Below are 26,010 nucleotides of genomic sequence, written 5' to 3'. Positions count from 1 at the left end.
CCTTCGAAGATATAGAGAACTCACTGCAGGAGGGGCATTCCCAGCATGGCATGGCGGTGGGAAGCCGATGGCGTTAAGTGCGATGGTGGTGTTCGGGGTGAATAGTCGGCAGGCTCTTGCCTGGATGGCTTCCCACTGCAGCACCTCCGTGGTTTTCCGAGTTGGGTCGTCACTCCCGGTGTACTCGAAAGCCGAACCAGACCAGATCCATGAAAGGTTGGATCCAACACCGGATGAAGTGCCGAGTCACCCAAACATCGGTTAGGCCAGTGGTCTTCAGATTGTCGATTAGGTTGAGCAACGAGTTCACCTGCGGCATTTCTTCGGTCGTAGGGAGCGATGACCAAGACTCCCGTGCCACCGGAGCATAACCGACGAATGGAGGAAGGGAGTCGGCAAGGTTCGAGCAGTAAAACCATGCCACGTGTGCCAACCCTTGAGGGAAGTCTTCATGGGCAGGGAAAGCCAAGCATTTTTGCTCCCCTCATGGAGCTGAATGTCGGCGCTGCCCACCACCAATGGATGGTTCTGGATGGGTTGGGGCTTAACGGCAAAGAGATGGCGAAAAAGGTTGAACTAAGGGGGAATCCCAAGGAAGGTCTCGCAGGTGTATACGAACACCGCGATTTGAAGAATGGAATTGGGGTTAAAATGATGGAGTTCGATTCCATAGTAATCCAGCAAACCACGGAAAAAGAAAGAAACTGGTAACCCGAAACCCCGCTCGAAGGACGACTCAAATACTAATACTTCCCGCTCGGGGGTAGGGAAATCCTCACCGTGGACGCTGCGGTGCCCCGCTATTTCCTTGCTTTGGATCAAGCCAGCTTCGGGCAGCGTCGAGAGGTGCTGGTCGGTGATGATGGAGGCGTACCACGCATGCAGCGGTAATGTCTTTCCTGAATCCGTCGGGGAGGTCATCTGGGGTGTTCTTCAGTGGGCTAGAGGAAGTGTGGGCGTGGTGAGTGGTGGGGATGCAGAAGCTCAGAGAGCGGAAGCTAGGTTTGGCAGGCACGGGAATTTCTGGAACAGATTGGGGCTGCAGTGACCGGTGCGGCGGAGAAGAAGATGAACATGCAGTGTAACGGGAGGCTTAAATGGGCTGTTAATGGGCCTAACGGCTAGAAAATTGTGTTACTGGGCTAAGTGTTGTTGTGTTCCCATGCGGGTAGAGCGGGCCAAAATTTACGGTGTTGGCACAATTGATACCATGCTATTTCTAAGGACCGTTGCGAGTTTTATGGATGCGCCAGATGGTGATATGAAATTCGTAATTTCCTTCAAATCGGGAATCGAAGGTACACGTATGTTATGGGCCGAAGGCCACACTCGGACAGGTGTCGGTCGATATCGCCCATTCCACTTAACTGCGCTTTTTAGCCTGTGCCTAAACTTTAAGTAAATCCGAATATAGTTGGTACTAACTACTTGGCTATAACGGTTGAGCCGGTCGGCCTAACCTACCCCATGGGCAGAACATAGCTGAAGGCTGTATGTCTGAGGGAACATGGCAAAAAATCACCTCCGAACTACTCTGGTCCGGAAGCACTCTGAACGGTGCTGCTCGAGTTGGGAAGCTCGAAACTTCAAGAAAGCCTTCTAGGTAATAGTCCATAGATGACTCTATGTTTAATTGTTACGCATTTAAGCATAGAGTCTAATGACTTCTTCCATTCGGAGCCCTCCACAGCCTCTACAATTGTTACAGAGTACATGGGATCACTTGGGAAGCACTCGAGGAGCACCTGGGAAGCACTCGGATAACGTCAAGCATATTGTGTAAAGATACGCCTGATGGTCAACAATCTACACAGATGATTTACGTGGCTATGTATGACTCAGGGGGTTGCTGTGGGATACCTATACCTGGGGTATCCATAGACTACACTAATACGTACGGTTAATGGGGCTACCGAATAGGGAGGGAATATATCTGTATGGTATCGGCTAACAGTTTGGTGTGTACCGAATTTCATGCCGTGTACTTCGGACCCGAGCCATAACCGAATTAGGATAGATCTTAGTCTTGTTAGATTAGGCCTCTATCATATCTGTAGCCCTTTTCCCACTATATAAGGGGGTACGGGGCGCCCCCTTGAGGGCAACGGAGATTCATCTATGCAATACGATCGCCAAGAAGGAGTATGGTATTATCTCGCCACGTCGAGAGCCTGAACCTAGGTAAATTGTATCCCTCTTCATCTTAACCATCGAATTTCGAGCCCGATAGCTACCCTATAAGTTTATTGCCGACATCAATCGTCGACGGAATTGTTAGTGTTAGATATATGAGCCTACTGCTTTGCATCATATTATAGAGAAGCAGAAGTAGCTATTTGAGCTCCAGATAAAGATGGCGCAATCATGAACTTTGTTGGTTTGTCATTTAGCTAAAGGAGTATTTGTGTGTTAGTCTTGAGTATTAATCTCTTTTACTTTTTTTTGTCATAAAATCAAGGTATGGAGACAAATCACCAAGTGATTATGACAGAGAAGTGCCAGATTGGCAATTTCACTTGGATCTTGAGCATCCCCTTCATCCCTTCCTACTATGTTGTCTCTCTGGTTGCTCTGGCATAGCTGCTTCGGTTGAGACATGGTTCGGTTCATGTGCTAGAATGCTGCTTTGCTACCTCTAATTTGAACAAATTCGAGGGCCAATTGCTGCTATCGTGGTGTTATACATTTTTTGATGCTTTTCGCAGCTTTACGGATGAGGCGGACACTACTATTGTTGATGGCTTGGCATCGTTTTCTAGCGGAGGCAACTAATAGGTTGTTTTTTTATCAACATTTGGGGGCTATGTTTGATACTCCCTCTGTCCCCACATTGGCAAACTTTCGACCATCTGTGTCCAACGTTTGACTATTCGTCTTATTTGAAAATTTTTCAAGAAATTGAAAAAAAATAGTGACACATAAAGTACTATTCATGATTTATTATCTAATAAAAACAAAAATATTAATCGTAAAAAAATTTTAAATAAGAAAATGCGTCAAACATTGTAGCTAAAAAATGAAAGATTGGTTTATTTTGGGATGGAGGGAGTATTTGTTCGCTTGGAACAGAGGTTGATGACGATGCAATTCTTTCCATTTAAAACATTTCAATTTGTTACATTCTCTTTTTTCATTAATTGCTTAAGGAGCAACACAATATTCTTTTTTCTATTTTTCCTTTTTTATGTATGTAGTCATCCTGTCAGTTCCAAAAGATCAAGGTTCAAACTTTTTGGTGCATTAATATTTGTATAGGGTACTTGTCACACCCATAAATTTCACAAATTTCGAAACTATAACATGTATTAAATCTCGGTCCAGGAATCAGCCCAAGTACACACTATGATAAATTAATACACAGTTCCACGACTTAAAAACAAAAAAAAACAATTATCTATCGAAATGTAGCGAAAAAAGAAACAACCTAAAACCATCTAATCTTCAGCTTTAGCTGGCAATGACGGCTCCACACCACAGGCATTTTCGACAGCGGATTGAACCTCACTTCAATCTTGGGAACAACCTTTTGACTGAAACTCTAACACTTGCTCTGGTGGGGAAAAATTAAGCAAGGCTGAGTACAAACCACTGTACTCAACCTACCCAATAGAGGAAGAATAATGAATGCAATAAGTTATCAAGGATAGGCTAAGGTTAAATTGCACAAAAGCTGCAGTACTTTAGCAAAATAGTAAATAAAATAGACTGAATAAAAAGTAAAATAAAGTACTTGAAAATAGCCACTCACTGTTCAAAGTTACACCACGTTCCAACAGGCCTAAACCACTGTCCAGCGTTACATCACACTATAACAGGGTCAACCCTTTGCCCAACGTTAAACCACGTTGCGACAGACCCAAACCACTGCCAATGTTACACCACGTTGAGCAGGGTCAAACCAATTCCAAGATTAATCAAATTATTAAAGGGATTCAACTAATCCCAGTGAGTCTGTCAGTTCGCCCAATAACTGCGGGCACGGTTTTTCGAATAGTTTTACTCTGCAGAGGTGTATAATTTTTCCCACAAGACATGGCTCCCAAGCATGTTACCATGCCCCAATGTATCACCACAATACCTCAGTACAGAAACCATGATAAGACCTTTTACCTAACCCTCCCTAAACAATCGCACCACACTTCAGGTTTCACCCCCTCCTTTACATCAAGTCGGGCGGCCCTCTCTTGTGCCTAGGTGAATCCGGAAGCAGCAAAGGCCATCATTACACCACGATGTCCCATCCATACTCCATCACACCCACCCTTACCTCGGTACGTCGAATAGGGACAAGCTAGACTACAAATCTCACCGTTGCCCACTCTGGCTTGTGGTTAATATGTGTAAGACTTCCAGGGTTTCCCAAGAACCGGTCCTTAATTACCATGGGCACGACTCTCAAAATCATACATCCACAGCCTACCATAAGCAATATTTTAGTTGTATTTAATCCACGTCAGGAGATTAATCATGATCACAACCATAAAAGTCTATCAAGTATAGCAGTAATTAAATGATAACAAGTGAGCTAGTTGAACTAAGCATGGCTAAGCATTGCCTGAGCCTATTTCTAGTCAAATGAACCCTAAGATGACAATAATAATAAATGGGAAACAACGGATATAAAGGTAATTGCCCAATAGATAAATAAATACAGTAAAGTAACTTTGTATAAAGTAATGCAAGTTTGAATGTAAAACAGGGAATTTTATAAACATGGGATCAATATGATCAAAGAAGGATGCCACTTGCCTTGCTCAGACCCACGGGGAACTTTGGCGATGACTTCCAGAACGAACAGTGCTTCGACGAGGTCAAAATCTACGACAAACAAGGCAAAATAAGCAAAACAGGCTATAAAACTATTGAAACAGAGAAAAGAACTATTTTTAGTGGACTCTTGGCATTTTCCTAGATTTAATGAAACTTGAATGGACTAAAACAGAGACTAGATGAATTAGTTATGAATTTAGAAGTTTAACTGTGTTTTAAAGCTCAACAGAAAATCTTAATGGATTTATTGCGCAATTATTGGAGACGATGACGTCAGCAGGGAGAGAGAGGGTGTGCTGACAGGTGGGCCCTAATGGGCAGTCACAGAGAGAGGAGATGACGGGATGACACGTGGGCCCATGAGGAGAGTGAAAGGGGGTGAGAGGTATAGCTGCCCAAAGGTGAGGGTGAGGGTGAGGGCCTGACAACCCGGCCCCACGGTCCGGTGAGAGGTGGTGACTGGCGGGTGGGCCCCACTGGTCATAGGGAGGAAACAGGGGAGGGGGCGGATGGAGCGGCCAACCGATGTGGAGGGGGAAGGGAGTGGCCGGGCGGTGGCGGTCGACGGCAGGCGGCGTGGCGTGCAGTGTCGGTGAAGACGACGACAACGGCCAAGAGGCGGCGCGCACCGCCGCCGACGGTGATGGCAGTGCGAAGCGAGCCCGAGGTGCCTTCGGCTCGGGGAGACGGTGGCGTGGCGAGGTGGGCACTGGCGTGCACTGCGACGGTGGTGCCTCTTCGGCAGTGGCGAGGAGGTGGTGTCGGGCGGAGGGGCAGCGACGACGACCAGAGCGCGCAGGTGCGCGGCGGCGGCGTCAGCTTGGAAGTGGCGCCTGGAGGGAAGAATGAGGGGAAAAAGGACAGTGGTGGCTCACCGATGACAAGAACGGCGGCGACGAGTCGGTGTGGACGAGGTGGAGGTGGCGACAGGGTTGCATGGCTCGGAGTGGCGAGATCAGGTGACGGCGACAGCCGCAGGAGAGAGACGGTGGCACAGGGACGGTGCCCGATGGCGGCGACGACAACGCGAGGATGGTGGTGGCGGTGTCAATCGAGTGGCGTGACGGCGGGCAGCACCTTCGTGTGAGAGGGAAAAGAGGGATGGGTTTGGGTGGAGGCGGTTGAGAGGGAAAAGAGGGACGGGGTGGTGCGGTACTTAACGGTGCGACGACGACGGTGAAGCGGAAGAGGAGGAGGGGAACGACGAACGGCGGTGATGGCCGAGGAGGGGAAGGGAAAGGAGAGCTTACCGGCGGCGGCGAGCCCGTGGCGACGACGTGGACCCGGCATGGGGTGAAGACAGAGGAGGGCGGTGATGACTCGAGCGGGCAAAGGAGAAGCGAGCGGCGCCCGGGGAGGAAATTTATAGGGGCAAATGGGAGGCGGTGTTGCGGGTGGTCGGTGGCGATTGCGCTGGGATTGGGCGGTGGTTGCGAAGGGATCGGTGGCGGTGATGGCGCGCAGAATTTGCGCATGCGATGGTGCGCGCGGGATTGGTGGCAGCAATTGTGGCTAGCGGTTGCGCAGCGCGGATGCGGCGGTGTGACCGGAAGGCAGGCGTGGGCGAAGCGGCGGCCGATGCGCATGACGGTTGGCGGCACGAACACGGTGCACGCTCGGGCGAGCGACGGCGTGGACACAGGTGCGGTTTGAGGTGAGGGCACGGGGCGCTAGGGTGGGAGAGGCGCGGCAGAGGCGGCAGCCACAGCGAGGGCAAGACAGCCGCAGCGAGCGGGCACGGAGCGGTGGCGAGGCGCTTGCGGCTGACAGCGGCGCCACGCGGGCATGCAATGGCCCGAGGGTGGCAAGCTCGCGCGAGGAGGCTGTGGACAGAAGCAATGCGGCGGCGGTGACTTGGTTAGCAACGGCGATGCACAACTAGTGCACGCAGTGGCGGCTACGATGATGGCTCGTGGCCACGTCGGCTGGCCGAGAGAGAGAGAGAGCGAGGCGGCGAGCACCAGCGGGCAGCGGGCGCAGCCGAGGAGAGGGTGCGCGGGTGCGTGGCTAGCCACAGGCGCGGCCGCACGGCTAGGCACGAGCGCTGGCTAGAGCTTAGGGATGGGCCCGATAGGTGGGGCCCACCTATCGGTGTCTCGAGGAGGATGGAGGTATAGAGGACTTCAGGCGCGGCTGTTGGGGCCGTCGCCTGGCTTGGCCCGGTGCGGGAGGGAGAGAGAAAGGGAAGGCGGCAGTGAGCTGGGCCGGGAGAAGAGTTGGGCCAGCCTAGAGAAAAGAGAGGGAGGAAAGGAGGGAGCAGGTGAGACAGAGCGGAGGGAGTGGGCCTGTGGCCTACTGGCCGGGAGGAGAGGGAAAAGGAGGAGTGGGCCGAGGGAGGCGATGGGGACTTTGAGCGCGGGTTGGGCCATGGCTCGGGAAATTACAAGACGTGCACGAATTAGAGATTCGCACGATGAATTAGATCCGGAACACGAAACCGTGAACTATTAGCGGAACAACGGAGAAATTAATGACCCGTTAAATCAAGATATAACAGCTCGCTAAACCGGAAACTAAACAACTTTAACGAAACCAGTCTATGTACGAAATTAAACTCCGCACTGTAGATCAATCTCACTCTAGCTAATAGATTAGAAAATGTAAGCAATTACACAGTAGATCGAAAATGGATTAATTCGCATGAGTAAAACGTATGCGAACCTAAGATTTGGTGGAGAGATCACGATGGGTTGCTGTTGTTTCTCGCTGTTTGGCTGGGAAACCTAAAAATTAAACGGTAGATGAATTTAGATTGATTCGCAAGAATAAATATATGCGAACCTGAGATTCAGTGGAGAGATTTGGCAAACGGCTGCTGCGAACAGGGAGCAGCAGGGCTGCTGGCAGCTTGCTGCTAGGATAGGGGCGGCATGAGGCGGCTCGAGGTGCACGGGAGAAGGAGACGGGGGAAAAGAGGTGAGGCTCTAAGGGGGATTTATAGGGGAGAGCTAGAGATAAATCTAGTAATCCATTTCCTATAAAAAAATGAATAGATAAGATTGCAAAGGGATAAAAATAGAGTCTTAATTGCTTGGAAATTGGTTTTACCGTGACGGGGAGGTTGGGGGCTACTCACGGAGGGTGGCGCTGGAGGGGGCGCACAGAGGGGACAGGTGGAGGTGGAATGCGATCCTGGGCAAAAGGCCTAGAGGAGGGGAGAACGCAGGGAGGAGGGGAAGAGGAGAGTTCGGTAAGGGAGGAAAAAAAAAAGGAAAAGAGAAAAAGAAAAGGGAAAAAGAAAAGAGGGAAAAAGGAAAGAAAAAGGAAGTAGGGAAAATTTTATTCTCTGAAATTTAAATATAAATCATGTTAATAATTTAAAATGCTTTCGGGATATTTTAGAACATTCGAAAAGCTTCCAATTAATTAAATTAATTTAGACTGCTTTTCTCCTGAACTTTAATTAACAAATAATTTTTAATCCATTATTTAATTAATTCTTGGCTAGGGTAAAACTCAGGGCGTGACAGTACTTGTGTTAAACACAATTAGCTTGTTTGAGACACTGGATACCATTAATGTCTTTGTTTGGCACTTTGTAGTTTCGGGTCATCTTTGGGCTTTTTGAAAGAAAAAACCAAACAACATATTTGCAAATAAAAAATAATTTACGGATAAAAATTATATATGTGTGTGTTTTATAGTGATCTAAACGCAAAGGCTAAAAAATAAACTACAATAAAAAAACATTAAAAATCAAATTCAAATTTTGGCTTATGGCAAAAGTCAAAAGATACACGTGTTATAGGAATCTGATTATTTTAATTAGTAGCAGTGGAACTATTTAATAATTGCATCTTAATTTTATTCTTAAGTTGGTTTGGAGTCTGAAGGCATACGTCTAAGGGCGTTTAATTATTTTCTTTAGCCCCAATGAGTGCTATATGGGTAATGTTTGTGCGTCTCATCATAATCTCATGATATGCTTTGCTTGAAACTTAATTATTATATTTTTGTTATTTCCGTTACATATCAAATATGTCTGCGGCGTTAGCACGAGCAAATTACTATCTATCCTATATCCTATAGGGCATAAACTTGATTTACTCATTAGACAAATCCAATGACTGAAATTCTTTGCATCAAATCAGATGGTCTATGTTCTATCTACCCTCCTTTTATTTACTAGCTCCCAAGATCACGTGCATTTTCTATCTATCCTCCCTACGTCAAATTTAATGCACTTAATCTCAGTCAAATATAGGATCCAAAATTCAACGTGTCATAAAAAGGCCAAAGAGAGTATTACAAATACCACGATGTCAGATCTCGGTCAAATCTTCGTTTAATTGTTTGTCATTTTAAAGTCTTTATGCAAACATAGAATATTATGCATCATTCTTATAGTTCACTTACTAATAATGAATCAAATTTATAAATAAATAATTTTTTATATGTATATATGTCAACATGAATGTTCAACCTTAGACCCCTAAATCAACGGCATTAAATAAAAATATACAGGATATTAATTAATGATGTACCATATATATATATATATAATATGTTTGTGTTGACAATATTAAATAATGAGAGATATTTTTCACACGGTGTTATTTGTAATACTCCCTCGGGATTTTTTTTATATGTATATATCAACGCGAATGAATCAACAATGTAAAAAAAGGAATGAGTATAAAATAAATTTATTAATATATACGCACATATATTATTTAAATGAAAGCCTCTATCCTACCGCCAGGAGTAACTACTCCTACACTAAGCATCTAACGTGGAGTTTACTTGAACGTGTATTGGGTTTTACCACCAACAGAGAACTAGAAAGTGTATCCACAACGCGTGCAGAAAAAACTACGAATCGGAACAACAGAAAGAAATACGTTTGAGATATCGGCAGCAAGATTAATGCGTTCGAGACAACGATGGCAAAATTAATATTGGGTGGTTGTTGGAGTCCAGTTTTTTCTGCGTGTGGATTTCATGCATTGCATGCATCTGCATGAAGAAGCTGCAGTTAGCTGACTATTATACATGCACATGCATTCCGTAGCCATGCACATGCCTTTTTTTATTGGTGAGATAGCTTAGCAGAAAATAAGTGGAGACTGATTTTCTAATTACTTGATCGGACAGAAGAATCTGTGCTTCCGAACTACCTGTAGAATTATTTTTTTATGCAGAAATTTGTTCATGGATCATCAAAGCGCATAAGAATTAATTTATGTTAATTGTGTCTAGTAATTGTTGGAGCAGAAACAATAGTATGAACCTGTTTCTGCTAATTGTTGGCGCAGAAATAATTATTGGAGCAGAAACAATAGTATGGACTTGTTTCTGCTAATTGTTTGAGCGGAAATAATTAATTTTTGTGCAGAAATTTGGTCGTGGATCACCAAAGCACACATGGATTAACTTCTATTAATTGTTTTTGCTAATTGTTGGAGCAAAAATAATTGTTGAGATGTTTCTGTTCGTGAGAGAATAACATATGCTTATTTATAATAACAGAGTCTAGAGATAAAAACAGAAAAAAATAACATTAGTTTTTGTTTCCTAGCCGGAGACCGTTATATTCTATTTTCTAGGGAGGAGCAGCAACGATCTCATAATACAAAATTCGAAGTTTTGGTGTTGGATCAATCGATATTACTTAAAAATACCCAAGCCAATGTGTGCCGGAGTAACTACACATGGTATGTGTAGTAGTATCTAATTTTCCTTATTTAAATTATAAACATGTGTGTGTTCAGATTAACTTATAGGTGATTGCGGGAGCTATTTTTTTGACACAGTAGTATTTGTACTACTTCGTTGGATTTTTTAAACGCCGCTAAATTTCCGACCTATACAGTATCATAAGTTATTCATTAAATAAATAAATAATTTGTTTGGGTCCAAATTAAATTATTTAATTAATATATATGTGCATGTATAATCTAATCAACCCTATAGTGATAAAATATATTAGAAACTTTCTATGAAATATAAACTTGTATTAGAAACTTTATATATGTCATAGACAAAATCTTTGTATGTATTAGAAGCTTTCTATAAAATATAAATTTATACAGTATATAACTCCGATAATTATGCTACATAAAAACATATAATACAACTAAGGTGCTACGTTTGATTTAAAACTTAGTAAAAGTCAACTCCAAATTCAGAATATAATTTCATTGATTTTTTTCCCAACGTTTACTTGCTTGCATTTTTTTGTCCTGTAAGTCAAATCAGAAATTAATGTTAGAAAAGATGGTGAGATATGTGAAATTTATGAGTTATGTGAATTTAATATTTAATATTACTTTAAAATTAAATATACATGATATTTAGAAAAGGTGGAGTTATGTTAAACTTGTGGTCAATTTTATTACATTTGTTATAAATCTGATGATTATAGTATGTTATAAATAAGTGAGTGATATTTGTTATAAATCCGATGATTTTACTATATTATAAATAATTCTGGCATCTCATGACATATATTATTTAGTAGCAAATAATACTATAGCTATCATATTTTTCATAATCACACATAGGTAGTTATTCATGTTACTCTTACTAATAATCACTCATGTACTGCTTTACGATTACTCATGCTAAATTATATTTCATAATTGAGCACTTTGTATTTAAAAATAATACCTTAAACACTATTCTTTTATAATGTATTATCGAACATATTATAGTACTGTAGTGTTAGCACGCGCACATTACTAGTTTATGTTAAGTTGTTCTTTCTGCCATCATTTCTCCTACCCAGGTTAGTTAAATAGGAAGAAAAGATCACCTTGAAAGATTAGGACGTGGTAAAAATAATATATTTTGTTATTTTTTTATTAATATGTATAGCTTCATTTGTGGGGAAGCTGTTTATGTTTAAAGTAGGGTGTGTACATCAATGTAATCAAGCATGTAAACTCGATAACGTAACAGTACAATACATTGGCCATGATATCTGTTTATGTGGTATTTCAGAAGCTGATCTTTTAATTTCCTAGAATAATAAATTACTCTGATACACATACTTCTGAAGAAATAAGTGTAGGATCGAATAAGATCAAACAAAACTACAAAGGGGGTGGATGGTAGGATAAACCAAAACCCAAAAATCTTTCACGGAATAAAGGATTACCTCTGTCAAAGAAATTAATGAAAGCTTGTTACCTTCATCGCGCCGCTCTTGTGCCGCCGCTACCTTCATCATGTCGCTCATGTGTCGCCGATCAGATCGTCGGATTGCACCACTCCTATGTCGCTGATTAGATCGTTGGAATTCAGAAAATCACTAATAGTTGAAAGCCGAAAACATAGATTAAATGATTTTGACTTTATTGCATCAACTAGAATTTACAAGACGCACCAACAACACTCGTCTCAAAATTGTCGATATAGAATCAACAATTATTCAAAATCTAACGAAAAGCACACCAGGAACATACCCCTCGATACCTATTTATATTAAAAAATCTATAAGACTCCTTGTCCTAGTAGTATTCAATCTCTTAGTTTCCAAAACTAATTCAATTTACCAAAATAGAATCTTTTATTTTCTATCTCTAGAGATCTGCATGCACAGCCAGGCATCAAACCAATCCACATTGCACTTCTAGACGTGACTGAGTCGGGCTCTGCCGGCCTGCCATGCACCGCATCCATCCATCACCAACCGAAACAACGCTCTCGCTTCTCGTGACATGCATGCATGCTATAGTGCAATGCGGACTGTAGCACCGCATACTATTCTTTTTCTTTTTTTTATTTTTTCAATCATTAATCTCCAATTTCATCCAATTTTCTTATGGCGCTTTCACACACAATATGTGAATCCTGTTACACATCCATCCCTGTACGGTGTTGCTTCATCATGCGTCACATTGTATCCAATATCGTCATCCGACACACTTGATCATCTAGACCTCAACTTCTCCTTAAGGCTAGTCATGATCCCGTCGCCGTTGTCCGATACTGACATTCAAGTCACTTGCACACACAGAAATAAACCAACCGTTTCTGGGCACAAATATCATAACCTGACTCACATTAATCACGCACACTTAGGTCAACACCTTAATTATTTCCAAGCCAAATTCCATTTATAAACTAATTCGTAGACCAATTGTTCATGAAAAAATATTAATCATGCATACGATCCTACAATGAGAATAAGGCATCTCTCTATTTCGGTTTTGTGCCCAATTAGAGCCAATGTTGCTTGGTGTCCACATTAGAAGCCTGGAAACATTATCTTTATGGTATCCAGCCAAAGTTTTCCACTATATGTTCACCAATAAGGCCGTAATGACTGTTCTGGACGCATGACCTTTGATGGAGCATTGACTGTTATCGGGCAAGAATAATAATCCGGTAAATGCACCAAGAGCATCTACAAAAGAATTTCTAAAAATTTATATTGGGTTCATCTTAAAAAAATATTAGGCATAAAAATTACACACTCCTCCAACAGAAATCTAAAAATAAATAACTTGTATTATGAACACATATTTTTGACCCAAAATTAGAATACGAGTGAGCTAATTTTAGTTATGTGTAAACATTAGAAATACATTTGGTAACCTGTTGGAGATATATTTTCTAACTCAATTTTCAAAAATTAATTTTATGGATCAATTTTAGACATCCATTGAAAATCCTCTAAGGCAACCGGAGAATGCAAAAAAAGTGAAGTCTACTACCCATCGAATAATCTAAGGGGATCTTTTCGCTATCTAAAAAGACAAACAATATATTTACAAATAAAAAATAATTTATAAATAAAATTTTTATAAATATGTTACCAGTGGTATAAAAGCAAAAGTCGTAAAATAAACTCTGATGAAAAAACCCTAGAATCCACTTTAAATTTAAGTTTGAAAATTCAAATTTTGGTTTATAAACACAAACAGAAATGAAAAGATGGAGTGCAAGTAAACAAGTGCAATTGATTAATCAAATTTGGTATCCAGTGGTGGATAAGATAATTGAGGTTGAAATATTGTTTAATCTTTATAGCTAAACGGCTGGATTTATTTATTATAAATTAAAAATATTATTTTAGAAAAAAAATAAGACATGGTGCTTTTATTCGAATATTTCTATAAAAACATTGTTTAGAATTTTGAAAAATATACTCGTGAAAATACAAAATCCATAATCGAATTACAGCAGACCAAAGAACAATTGATCGGACCATACTCCCTCCATGTGAAAATGTGAACTAACCAACGTCAAAAGAAAAGGTTGGGAGGGTTATAGGTATTAGTGTTTGTGGGTGTTTAGATGGGGCAAAATTTTTTAGTCCATGTCAAATCGGATGTTTGGATATTTATTATAAATATTAAACGTAGACTAATTAGAAAACTAATTACAGAAATGAGAGCTAATTCGCGTGACAAATTTTTTAAGTCTAATTAATCCATAATTAGCGCATGTTTACGGTAGCATCATATAGGCTAATCATAGATTAATTAGGCTAAATTGATTCGTCTCGTGAATTAGTCCAAGATTATGGATGGTTTTTTATTAATAATCTACTGATATTTATAATAAGTGTATAAATATCCGATGTGACATGGGACAAAAAAAATTTAGTCCCATCCAAACACCACCATTAAGATATACAAGTTTATCAAACAACTAGAACATCCCACTGAGTTGCTCACTCACTCCCATGCACGCGCTATGGTGGTGGTATTCGAATAAAGCTCCACGGCAATGTTGTTTCTACTATGTCAAGACAACTCCTATGGCCGCGTTTGGTAAGAAAACATAGTAATAGATAAGTACATAATTAAATAACTATTAATTATAAAAAAATAGATTAATATGGTTTTTTAAACAACTTTTCTATAGAATTTTTTAAAAAAAATACACCATTTAACAGTTTGGAAAGTATGCGCGTAGAAAACGAGCGAGTTTAGTTAAGTTACCCCTGGAGGAACGCGGATCAATAGTTTTTTTGGATGATTGATCGTACGATTAGTTTAATCAACTGGTCAGTTCCCTTTATGCCAGTCGAGTATATTAATTAGATGAATAATCAACCGTGCATGCATGGTGGACCTGGCAAGTTCTAGATCCGAGTCGGAGGCGAGCAGCGACACGTTGAGGCGCTGCCGCATGAGCGCGACCCTGACCACCACCCACCTCCACCTTTTCTTTGAAAAATATAGAGCCTTCTTCTCTCCTCTCCCTTTTCGTTCCCCTTCATCTCACCCAAATCCTCAAATAAAATCCGCCGCAGCGGCGAGATCCTGAGACAGATCAATTGTGGGAGGGATTCCGACGTGCCAATGTCGGATCCCACGGCGGCGGTCATCCCCAGGCCCGGCGGCGGAGGAGGAGGGAGCGAGGAGGAGGTGGAAGAGAAGGAGTTAGAGGAGGAGGAGGAGCCGGTGGAGATCCGGGAGGTGTGGGCGGACAACCTGGAGAAGGAGTTCGTGTTAATCCGTGATGTGGTCGACGGGTTCCCCTTCGTTGCGATGGACACGGAGTTCCCGAGCATCGTGTGCCGCCCCATCGGCGCCTTCCGCTCCTCGGCCGACTACAACTACGCCACCCTTAAGGCCAACGTCGACATGCTCCACCTCATCCAACTCGGCCTCACCTTCTCCGGCCCGCGCGGCGAGCTCCCTGCCCTTGGTGACGACCGCCGCCGATGTGTCTGGCAGTTTAACTTCTGCGAGTTCGACGATGCTCGTGACATCTTCGCCTCCGACTCCATCGAGCTCCTCCGTCGCAGCGGCCTCGATTTCCGACGCAACGCCGAGTGCGGGGTCGACGCCCGCCGCTTCGCTGAGCTCCTTATGTCCTCCGGCGTTGTGCTCAACGACTCTGTCTACTGGGTCACCTTCCATGCGGGCTACGACTTTGGTTACCTGCTCAAGATCCTCACTTGCAACAGCCTCCCTGACACGCAGGCTGGTTTCTTCAAGCTCATGAAGATATATTTTCCCACCTTTTATGACATCAAGCACCTCATTAAGTTCTGCAACAGCCTGCATGGTGGGCTGAACAAGCTCGCGGAGCTCCTTGACGTGGAGCGCGTCGGAGAGTCTCATCAGGCCGGTTCCGATAGCTTTGTCACTTCGTGCGCGTTCTGGAAGCTCAAGGATTCGTTCTTCGGTGGCTCTACCGAGAAATATGCCGGAGTACTGTATGGGCTCAATGCAGAGAATGGAGTCATCACACATTGATGGAATGGTAGTTCTGTTGGAATTTTAGGTTTGTGAATGGATTGATGTAGTACATAAAATGTGACAAATGATCAAAGATGTTATGTAGGTTAAGTTTCTCTTGCTTCATTTGTGTTTTGATGTGATCCTAGAGTTCTTCAGTTATTCATGTTGAAGTAGTGAACTGTATTTATGCTAAGTTGTTCCTTTTGTTTTCATTTCTCCTATGTAGGTTAGGTAAATACGAAGAAAAGTTCACATTGAAAGATTAGGATATGATAAAAATAATATATTTTGTTATTTTCTGATTGATATGTATAGCCTCATTTGTGGGGAAGCTGTTTGTGTCCAAAGTAGGGTGCGGGTACATCAAAGTGCCAAGGATGTAAACTCGATAACATCACAGCACAATACACTGTCCACTGATATCTGTTCATGTGGTATTACAGAAGCTGATCATTTAATTTCCCAGAATAATAAATTACTCTAATAAACATCCGATATAACGTCCTCATCAAAACACCACCATTAAACTATACAAGGTTATCAAACAACTAGAATATCCCACTGAGTTGCTCACTCACTCCCATGCACGCGCTATGGTGGTGGTATTTGAATAAAGCTCCACTGCAATGTTGTTTCTACTATGTGAAGACTACTCCTCCTATGGCCGTATCCGGTAAGAGCTGATAAGTTAACTTACTCCGGTACGGAAAACGTTGTAATAGATAAGTAAATAATTAAATAACTATTAATTATTAAAAAATAAAATAGATTAATATGATTTTTTTAAAACAACTTTTGTATAGATTTTTTTGAAAAAAAACATCAGTTTGAAAAGCATGCGCATGGAAAACGAGGGAGTTTAGTTAACTTACCCTCTCGAGGAACGCGGCGTACATATATCAATAGTTTTTTTGGATGATTGATCATATGATTAGTTTAATCAACTAGTCATTTCCCTTTATGCCAGTCGAGTATATTAATTAGATGAATAATCAGCGGTGCATTCATGCATGCATGATGGACCTGGCATGTTCTGCCGATCTGCTTTAAGCCTGCTGGCTGTAATGCGAGCAGCGGCACATACACACTGCATATGTGTTTCCTGATAAAACAATTGAGGCCCAGTGAAGGACTGGACAGATATTGAATACAAGCATTTTACTTTTTGCCATGATACATTGTGCATTACAGTAACTACTAATGTGCCCATGATAATATAACGGTGCTAATTTTTTTTTAACTTATGTTAGTCAAATTATTTTTTTTCTAAAACCTTTCCAAATTACTATAGTAAGTGTGCACATGGAACGTGCACGGCAGAAAAAAAATGAAGACACATTGCAAATCTAAAACTTGAACTTAAGGAAAAACAGAAAGGTTCATAGAATTTTCTTCCAAAACTAATTTCATACTATCGTAAGACCAAGTTATTAAACATTAAGGTCAAGTTCATAAATTGCATATCCAATAATGTCCTATTCATAGATCAAAGCATTGAGCAGAAGAATACAATGTTTTATATTTAGATACAGATTGGCTTTCAAAGTTCGAACATTGCAATAACAATTGTAATCACATATTGTCTTTCCTATTTGATCTGAGAACCAAATAAAATTTAATAGAGCTAAATTTAATAAAAACAATGTTCGGTACACCGTAAAGTTGTATCACTTTGTATTTGCAATTTATTTTTCTTTTCAAAATTCCAACCAGAGTATAACATAAAATAAAGTCATGCCACGACAAAGTGGTTGCAGTGACTTGAGTAGCATCCAAGGTCCTGGGTTTAAATCTATATAGGAGTATGAATTTCAGATTAGTTATTTGAAGGACTAAGTTCCCTTACTTGGGCTCAGTTCCCAAAGTTTCTAAGATAAAAAAAATAGTTGCATATATCCAGTAGATATAGAGGCCAGGTAAAAAATGTCCTTCTCTAAAAAGAAAGGCCATAACAAAGTTGTTGAACACTCTAAAGTTCCTTTCTTTCCGAATAAAAGAGTAGACCACGAGAATAATGGAGTCAAAATATTTTATGTATGTCGCGTTGAAAGCTACTCTTTTCACGGTCCACCAGTATCCATCCAAGTTGCTTTGTCATATCTCTGGGCAGCTGAAATTATACTCCCACCCAGCTCCTCAGCAGTCCTCGAACTGAATTTGTGTAGCTGCAATTACTAATCTACAAACAAATGACTACAATCATCGTTTGCTTCCAACCATTGGTGGAAGTGGTTTGCAGAGCTCACTACATTGCTTTTGGAAACCATGTTGCTATATAAGTCGTTTAACAAACTTGCAAAATACAACATGCCATGTACTTTCCAGTAAATCTAAGGCATGGTGATTGATGCATAAGTGTTATATCCAACTCAATCGATCACATGGTCTTTTTCAGGTTCCTCTTCTGCACGGTTGATGATTGATCCTTTTCAGGTTCCTTTTGTGCAAAACTGCAAGCAACACACTCAGAAATGAGAATGGCAATGAGTAAATAACCATCGGGTATTCTATCCCATACTCATACCCACTGGCAAAATTTCGTACCATTAAAATACTCATACCCGTCACGGGTAACAAAATTTCCCCATACCCATACCAGCTTAGATAAACCTTACCCATCGGGTTACCCATATACCCGCAAAAGTTCAAAACAATCTAAATATCACATTTTTCATATAGTATATGCATAGACGCTAGAACATCACACATTTATATAGTGTGGTGGAAAAGGTATGGATTGTTTAAATACCTATGGTTTTGATTAATTAGGCTTGGCTAATATGATATTAGGTCATGACATGCATTTAAACTTGCGGGTATTTATTACCCATGGGTAAACGGGTATGAGGATCATAGGAACGTTTTCATACCCGCGTACCCATCGGGTGAAAGTATTTGCCCAATTACTTATCCACGGGTAATATATTTAGCTCATATCCATACCCTAATGGAGTAAATACCTATCGGGTCTCGGATCACGGGTCCCCGTTGCCATCTCTACTCAGAAATTAAACGAAACGGCACAAGCTTTCACCTATTCTGGTAGCCACGCCTGGCATCATACCCATAGTAGACAGAGTAACAAGAAAAAAGTACGAGAAACAACAGGAAGGAAGGGGACCTATAAGCTGAGGCACATACAGAGGAGTGTCTTCATATTTTCGTTGACCACAACATCAATTTAGAAAGACCATGTTACTAAAATATACACAAATCAAGTGCAATGTTACGCTCTGAGTTTTACCCAAGCCAAGAATTAATTAAATAATGCATTAAAAATAATTTGTTAATTAAAGTTCAGGAGAAAAACAACGTAATTTAATTTAATTTAATTGGAAGCTTTTCGGAATATTCTAAAATGTCCCGAAAGCAATTTAAATTATTAACAGGATTTATATTTGAATTACAGTTAATAAAATTTGCTCAAAAAACTTAATAAAAATTGGCAAAATTGGAGACAATTTCTTTTTTTTTCATCATTTCTTTTTCTTTTCTTTTTCCCTTTTCTTTTTCTCTTTTCCTTTTTCCCCCCTGGCCGCACTCCTTCCTTCCCCTTCTCCTGTGTGCGATCTCTCCCTCCCTCTCCAGATCGCACATCCTCCCACCTCCCCGTGCCGCACAGCACATCCTCCCCCTCCAGCCGTGCATGCCCACATCCCCACCTCCTTCTCACTTAAAAACTAATCCCAATCAATTAGCACTCCAAATCTTATCCCTTTAAAACCTTATCTATTTCTTTTAATAGGAGAAGGATAACTAGATTTATCTCTAGTTCTCCCCTATAAATAGACCCCCAAGCCCCCACTTTTTCCCGTTATTTTTCAGCCACGCTGTCTCTCTGCCGGGCCGCCGCCGGTTCTGCCGAACAGCCGGCAGCCGCCAGCCGTCTCCCCTGCGTCCCTGCTGCTCCCTGTTCGCAGCACATCGCCCGCTGGTTTCTCTCCACCGAATCTCAAGTTCGCATATATTTTATTCTTGCGAATCAATCTAAATTCATCTACCGTTTAATTGTTTAGGATTTCTAGCCGAACAGCGAGGAACAGCAGCAATCCGTCGCTGATCTCTCCACCAAATCTCAGGTTCGCATATATTTTACTCTTGCGAATCAATATAAATTAATCTACCTTGTAATTGCTTAGATTTTCTAATCTAATTTGCTAGCATAAGATCGATCTACGGTACCGAGTTCAAATTCGCACGTGTATATTGATTTTACGTTAAAGTCATTAAAATTCCATTTAGCGAGTCGTTAAACCTCAATTTAACGGGTCGTTCAATCCCGTCGTCTTCCAACTAACAGTATTCCAACTAACAGTGCGCAAGTTCGTGTTGCGGATCTGATTCGTCGTGCGAATCTCTAATTCGTGCACGTTTTAGTTTGTTTTGCGAGTGCGTGTTTTGTTCACGCTTTTCCCAAGCCGGCCCAACCCGCGCTCGAAGTCCCCATCGCCTCCCTCGGCCTGTCTCCTCCCACTCCCTCCTTTCCTCCCTCTGTTTTCTCCTGGGCTGGCCCAACTCTCTTGTCCGGCCCACCACAGCCCAGCTTGCCTCGCTCACCTCTTCCTCTCTCCCTTTCCCATCTGGGCTGAACCAGACTGTGGCCCAACACCCGCGTCGAGGTCCGGCTCACCTCCCCCCTCTTCCTCCGCCACCGACAGGTGGGGCCCACCTGTCAGAGCCGTCCCCTTCCTCCCGCCGGCGCCTAGCCCACACGCGCCGCGCCAGCTGCTCGCCCGCACCGGCTACACTCGCGCTGAGCCGCGCATCCCGCCGCCATGCCGCGTTGTGCCCGCGAGTCGCCATCGCGCCGGTGATCCGCCGCCGCCTCTCCAGCCCCCTTTAAATTCCTTCCCCGGTAGCGCCGTCGCTCCCCTTCGCTCCTCTCTCACAATCGCCTCGCGCCGCCGAATTCCCCCACAGCTCATCACGGCCGAGCACTGCCCTCGGCATCACCACCTCGCTGGGCCGGCCGAGTCCGACTGCGTCGTGCCACTGCCACACCCAAGTTCCGTCGCACCGCCGCCACCCGATCTCGCCCCTCACCGCCGCTCCGAGCCGCCCAAGCCTGTCGCCACCTCCACGCCAACTAGCTGCCATCATTCCCCTCGCCGGTAAGCCGTCGCCGTCCTCCCTCTCCCTTTTTTCCCTCTCGGCCCATGGACGCCGAGGCCGACACCGCCGTCGTGCCCTTGCACGTTTCGGCCATCGCCATCGTTCGTCCCAGCGCCGTCTCCGTCGCCTCACCGTCGCCGACGTGGCCCTGCCCTCGCCGGAGCGCTGCCGCTCTCCCGTCATGCCACCACCATTGTCATCCCCGAGCCGCCACCGTCCTCCCTTCGGCACCACCGCTCTTAGCACGTCATCAGCTCTCACGCCACCACCGTCTCCTCGCGCCACCCTTTCCCTCGGCTGTCGCGCTTGTGCTGCCGACACCGCTTTGATCTTTGCCACTCTTCCCCTCGGCCGCCGCCCACCGCTCCTCGCCGGTTTCCATCGGCCATCCCCTCCGTCGCCGTCCGCTTCTGCCGCGCAGCCATCGCCGTTGTTCCCCGGCCGTTGCCCGCGCTGCCGCCGGCGCTGTCACCGCCTGTCACACCCGGAGTTTTGTCCTAAGCCTTAAATCGTAAGAAGAAAATCCGTAAATAACAATTGGCTTAATGAACTCAGGAAAAATCCCTCTAAAGAAATTAACTCAGCTAAATCGAGGCTCGCAAATCGACTAACTGGATTTAAATTCAAATTACAGAAGTATAAAATTTGATCAAACAAATTAATTTAAAATTCGGCAAAAGTGGGGTTTTCCTTTTTCCCTCCTTTTTCCTTTCTTTTTCCTTCCTTCTCAAATTGGGCCAAAGTCCAATTTTCCTCCCTTCCTTTTCTTTTTCCTTTTTCTTTTTCTTCTCCTTCCTTCCCGGGCCGGCCCAGCCGAGCCGGCCCATTTCCCCTCGGCCGGCCCAGCCGACCGGCCTCCGGCCTCCTCCCCGCGCGCGCCCCGCCTGGGCCGCTGCCTCGGCCTAGCTCGCTCGCTCGCCCGCGCCGTGAAGTCCGTCGCCGCTCCCTCCTCCCTCGCGCCACTGACAGGTGGGGCCCACCTGTCAGCGACAGTAAACCCGCGCGCCCGCGCCGCGCCGAGTCCGAGTCCGCGCCGCCGCCGAGACCGCGTCGTGCCCGACTCGGTCTCCAACCTCCGCCCCGCCCTAGCTGGCGCCGCCACCCTATAAATTCCGAGCCGCCGCACGCCGTACCCCACTTTTCGCCTCCGCTCGAGTCATCGCCGCGCTGTCGTCGTTCGCCGCCGCCAGTAGATCCAGCCGCCAGCCGCCGGTCGTCGCCGTCCAGTTGCGTCATCGCCTCCGCGCCGCTGTCGCCGACCAGTCGCCATCCTCGTCGTCGCCGGTGAGCGTCCCCGCGCCGCGCATTCCTCCATCGCGTCGTCGCCGTCGCGCCCGGTCGCCTCGCCGCCGCCAATCGATCTCCACCGCCACCGCCGATCTCCCGCTCCCGCCCGCGTCGCCACCTCCGCCTCGGCCTCGCCGACCCGCCCGCGCTCTCGCCACCGCCGGTGAGCACCCGCACCCTCCTCCCCTCTTTCTCCCCCTTTCCGGCCGACCGCCGCCGAGTCGCGCGCCGTCGCCGGACGAGACCGAAGCTCGCCGCTCCCGCCGGTCGCCGTGGTCGACGTCGCCTCCGCGTCGCCAACGGCCAGCCGCCGTCGCTTGCGCTCGTGCGTGCCGCGCTCGCAGCTCGCCAGCCGCCAGTCGCTGCTAGCCAGTCGCCAGTCGCCACTGTTCTTCCGCCGTCGCCGTGCGTCGCCGCCTCGGCTGTCGTCGCCGTCGCGTCGTCGCCGCTCGCCGGTCGTCGCCGTCGCGCCGTCGCCGTCGCGCCGCCATCGCCGTGCACCGCCGCCGCCACGTCGCCCGCGCGCTCTGTCACCTCCTCTCTGTTCCCCTCTCGCTGACGAGTGGGTCCCACCCGTCAGTCGTCCCCGCGCCCGCCTCCTCTCTCTCCTCCCCGGGCCCGCGTGTCAGTCTCTTTCTCCCCCTCTCTCTCACCGACAGGTGGTCCCCACCTGTCAGCCGTCAGCCTCCTCTCTCCTCGCTAACGTCAGCAGCCCCATTAATTGCGCAATAATTGATTTAGGACTTTTCTGTTTAGTTAAAAAACCCAGATAACTTCTAAAATTCATAAGTAATTCATCTAATCTTCGTTTAGGTCCATTCAAATTTCATTAAATTCATAAAATTGTCAAGAATCCATTAAAAATAGTTTCGTTTGCTGTTTTCAGTAGAGTTTGTGCCTGTTTATTTATTTTTGTGCTTTGTCGCTTAGATTCGGACCCCGCCAAAGAGCCGATTTACTTCGAGTTCGTCGCCGAAGTTCCCCAAGGGCCAGAGCAAGGCAAGTGACACTCATCTTTGATCATATTGAACCCATTATTGCAAATTCCCCCGCTTTAATAATTCAAATATGCATTGTTTTGATTAAAGTATTTACTGTATTTATTTTCTTCGGGTAAACCTTATTATTATGTCGTTGTTTATCCAACTTTATCCATGCTGGACCAGGGGTAAATTGATTAGAGTTAGGCTTAGGTTAATGCTTAGCCGTGCTTAGAACAAATAGCTCATCGGGATCACAATTAATCATGCTTAGTTCTGAATAGCTGAGATATTGTTTCATTACCCGGTTCGGGTTACTGCCAACTAAAATATTGATAATGGTGGGCTGTGGGTGCATGGTTTTGAGAGTCGCACCCATGGCAATTAAGGACCGGTTCACGGGAAACCCTGGAAGTAATTAAGTGCTAACCACATGCCGAAATGGGTAAGGTGGGATTTGAAGCATGACTTCGAACTATTTGACGTACCGTGGCAAGGGTAGGCGTGATGGAGTATGGACGGGCAATCGTGGTGTAACGAAGCCTCTGCTGCTTCCGGATCTACCAAGGCACAAGAGGGGACTGCCCGACTTGGTGTAAAGAAGGGGGTGAAACCTGAAGTGTGGTACGATTAAATAGGGAGGGTTGTGTAACGGGTCCTATCACGGTCTCCTTTCCGATATACCATGGTGGTATGTCGGTGCACGTTCAAGTGTAGTGGAGTCGTGTCTTGTGGGTTCAGTAGTACACCTCTGATCAGAGTATAAACTATTCGAATAGCCATGCCCACGGTTACGGGCGAGCTCCCAGCCTCACTGTGATTAGTGAACCTTTATTAACTTGGGTAATTGGTTTCTCACTCGGGACTACTGCAACGTGGTGTAACGTTGAGTAGTGGTTGGGCCTATTGCAACGTGGTGTAACGTTGGACAGTGTTGTGGTATTTTACAACTGTTATTTACTTATCCTTTACTGTATTTAATTACCTGTATTTCTTTTTAATCTCTGTTATTTGTTTAACTGCTGCTTTATTGCAACTAACCTTAGCCTGTCCTTGTTAATCCCTATGCATCATTTCTCTTTATTTTCCCCCTTGTCCGTGTTACTTGTTGAGTACGGTGGTTTGTACTTAGCCTTGCTTAACTTTCCCACCCCAGAGCTTGAAGTCGAGTCCGATGGACAGGGAATTGTCTTTTTGTGTACCCTGGCTGGTCCTGGACAGGGAATTTAATACACAATTAAGTTCAGAAATTCGTGTGAGGAATTTCTGGGCGTGACAAGTTGGTATCAGAGCCTCCTTTGACCGTAGGATCAGCGCAATGGAAACCCTAAGAGCCCTCTGCTTTTCATGTTTGTGCATAGTTTGCGAAAGTTAGAGTGTTTTGAAAATGGGTTGGTGTTTTTCAAAAGCGTGAGTGATTTAAAAAGATAAAACCCCTTTGGTTGAAAAGTGTGAGTAAATCGATTTACGGGTAAAACTTTATTTACTTTGTTTCTTTTATGATTTATTTATGTTGAAATAAAATTTTGCATCTATTGATTCCAAATCCTTGTGCTCTTTAGATGGCTGACCACCCTTTGTACCATCATGGAAACGGGATGGCTGGATTCGTGGCAGAGTTGGCAAGAGTCTCGTTCACAGCAGGATACCCCTATGAGCCGGAGTACACCACGATCCATCCTCTTGAAGGCAAGTTTCCCCACCGGGTCAGATTGGAGCTACATGGAATCCCCGGTTTCCTCCCTAACTTGGAAGCAGAAGGAGCTGGAGGTTCGCATGAGCACGCCTGCCAGGAAGCTGCCTACAGTCTGATGACAGCGCTCAGGGCCAGGCATGACCTGACATTTCGGCATTCGGCTTACTGGTATCACCCTGGTCGTGGACCCAATTCCATGGTCAGTAGGTTTCGGTCTGCCCGAAGTGAGCAAGACCCTACCTTTGGTATGATGTGCACGGTGCTGCAGGGCCTTGACCAGATGCATCACGATCTCCACGAAGCGTCCAAGGCTTTGAACGACGCCAAGCTCACCCAGATCGTTCGTCTGCAAGATGAGGTCGACCGCTTGAAGAAGGAGAATGCCAGGCTTAAAGGACTCCTAGAGCCCGGAGGTGCAAGGTGTCGCACTACGGCAAGGAAGCGAACCCGTGGGCCGCCAAGAGTTCAGTCTTACCCCGGTGCCCCGGATGAACCAAGACCCCTGATGCAGATGGTGCCAACCTCTCCGACCCCAGTGCCCGAGGAAGGTGTCTCCCCGTTCAACACAGCAAGGAACCGCAACAGGGTTGTCTCGGTCTCTAGCAGCAGCGAGTCCGCTTCTGGAGAAGATGAAGATGGCCTCCCCAGCAACTCTAGGAGCCGCTCTGAAGACGAGGAAGAAGATCCGTCCCCTGTCGTCGATCGTCGCTCTCCTTCCGTGCCCTAGGCGTTGCCTTTAGCTTCGTTTTAGTCGTTGTGTGTTAGTTTTGGTGTGTTAGGTTTGCTTCGCTTAGGGCTAGTGGTGAACCATAGCAGTAGTGGGGTTATGGTTGTACCGCCAGGAGTTGTGTGGTTTTTAAGTGTGTTTCTTAAGCAAGACAATTACAGTTCACTAATTAAATAAAGCCCCTGTTTGCTTAGCCGTTTCTTTTTCTTCTTTCTCTTTCTGTCCTCCCGCCCCTGCAGATGGTGAACACCCGCCACGGCAACCGCGACACCGACCAGTCCAGCACCGGAGGAC

At 44.9% G+C, this 26,010-nt stretch overlaps 1 protein-coding gene and 1 long non-coding RNA gene across 2 annotated transcripts; one reads left to right on the top strand and one right to left on the bottom strand.

Annotated features, from left to right (window-relative positions):
• Positions 1-4,743: 4,743 nt before the first annotated feature.
• On the bottom strand, positions 4,744-12,343 carry LOC107305517. The gene is made up of 3 exons (XR_001551771.1): positions 12,098-12,343; positions 11,902-11,992; positions 4,744-4,818 (listed from the first exon to the last, which is right to left on the bottom strand). It is a non-coding gene; the product is annotated as an uncharacterized LOC107305517 (long non-coding RNA).
• A 2,570-nt stretch (positions 12,344-14,913) lies between these two features.
• LOC102705592 (probable CCR4-associated factor 1 homolog 7) lies at positions 14,914-16,035 on the top strand. The gene has a single exon (XM_006664990.3). It carries the CDS (start codon positions 15,027-15,029, stop codon positions 15,927-15,929), a length of 903 nt encoding a protein of 300 aa, XP_006665053.2. The 5' UTR covers positions 14,914-15,026; the 3' UTR covers positions 15,930-16,035.
• The last annotated feature ends 9,975 nt before the right edge of the window (positions 16,036-26,010 follow it).

This window comes from Oryza brachyantha, chromosome 4, assembly GCF_000231095.2.
Source record: "Oryza brachyantha chromosome 4, ObraRS2, whole genome shotgun sequence".
Taxonomy (NCBI): Eukaryota; Viridiplantae; Streptophyta; class Magnoliopsida; order Poales; family Poaceae; genus Oryza; species Oryza brachyantha.
The sequence above is the reverse complement of the archived record's forward strand: the minus strand, read 5'-3'. Positions and strand labels throughout refer to the sequence as shown.

Coding starts and splice junctions, on each gene's coding strand:
- LOC102705592 (XM_006664990.3), top strand. CDS start 15,027: ATGTCGGATCCCACGGCGGCGGTCATCCCCAGGCCCGGCGGCGGAGGA.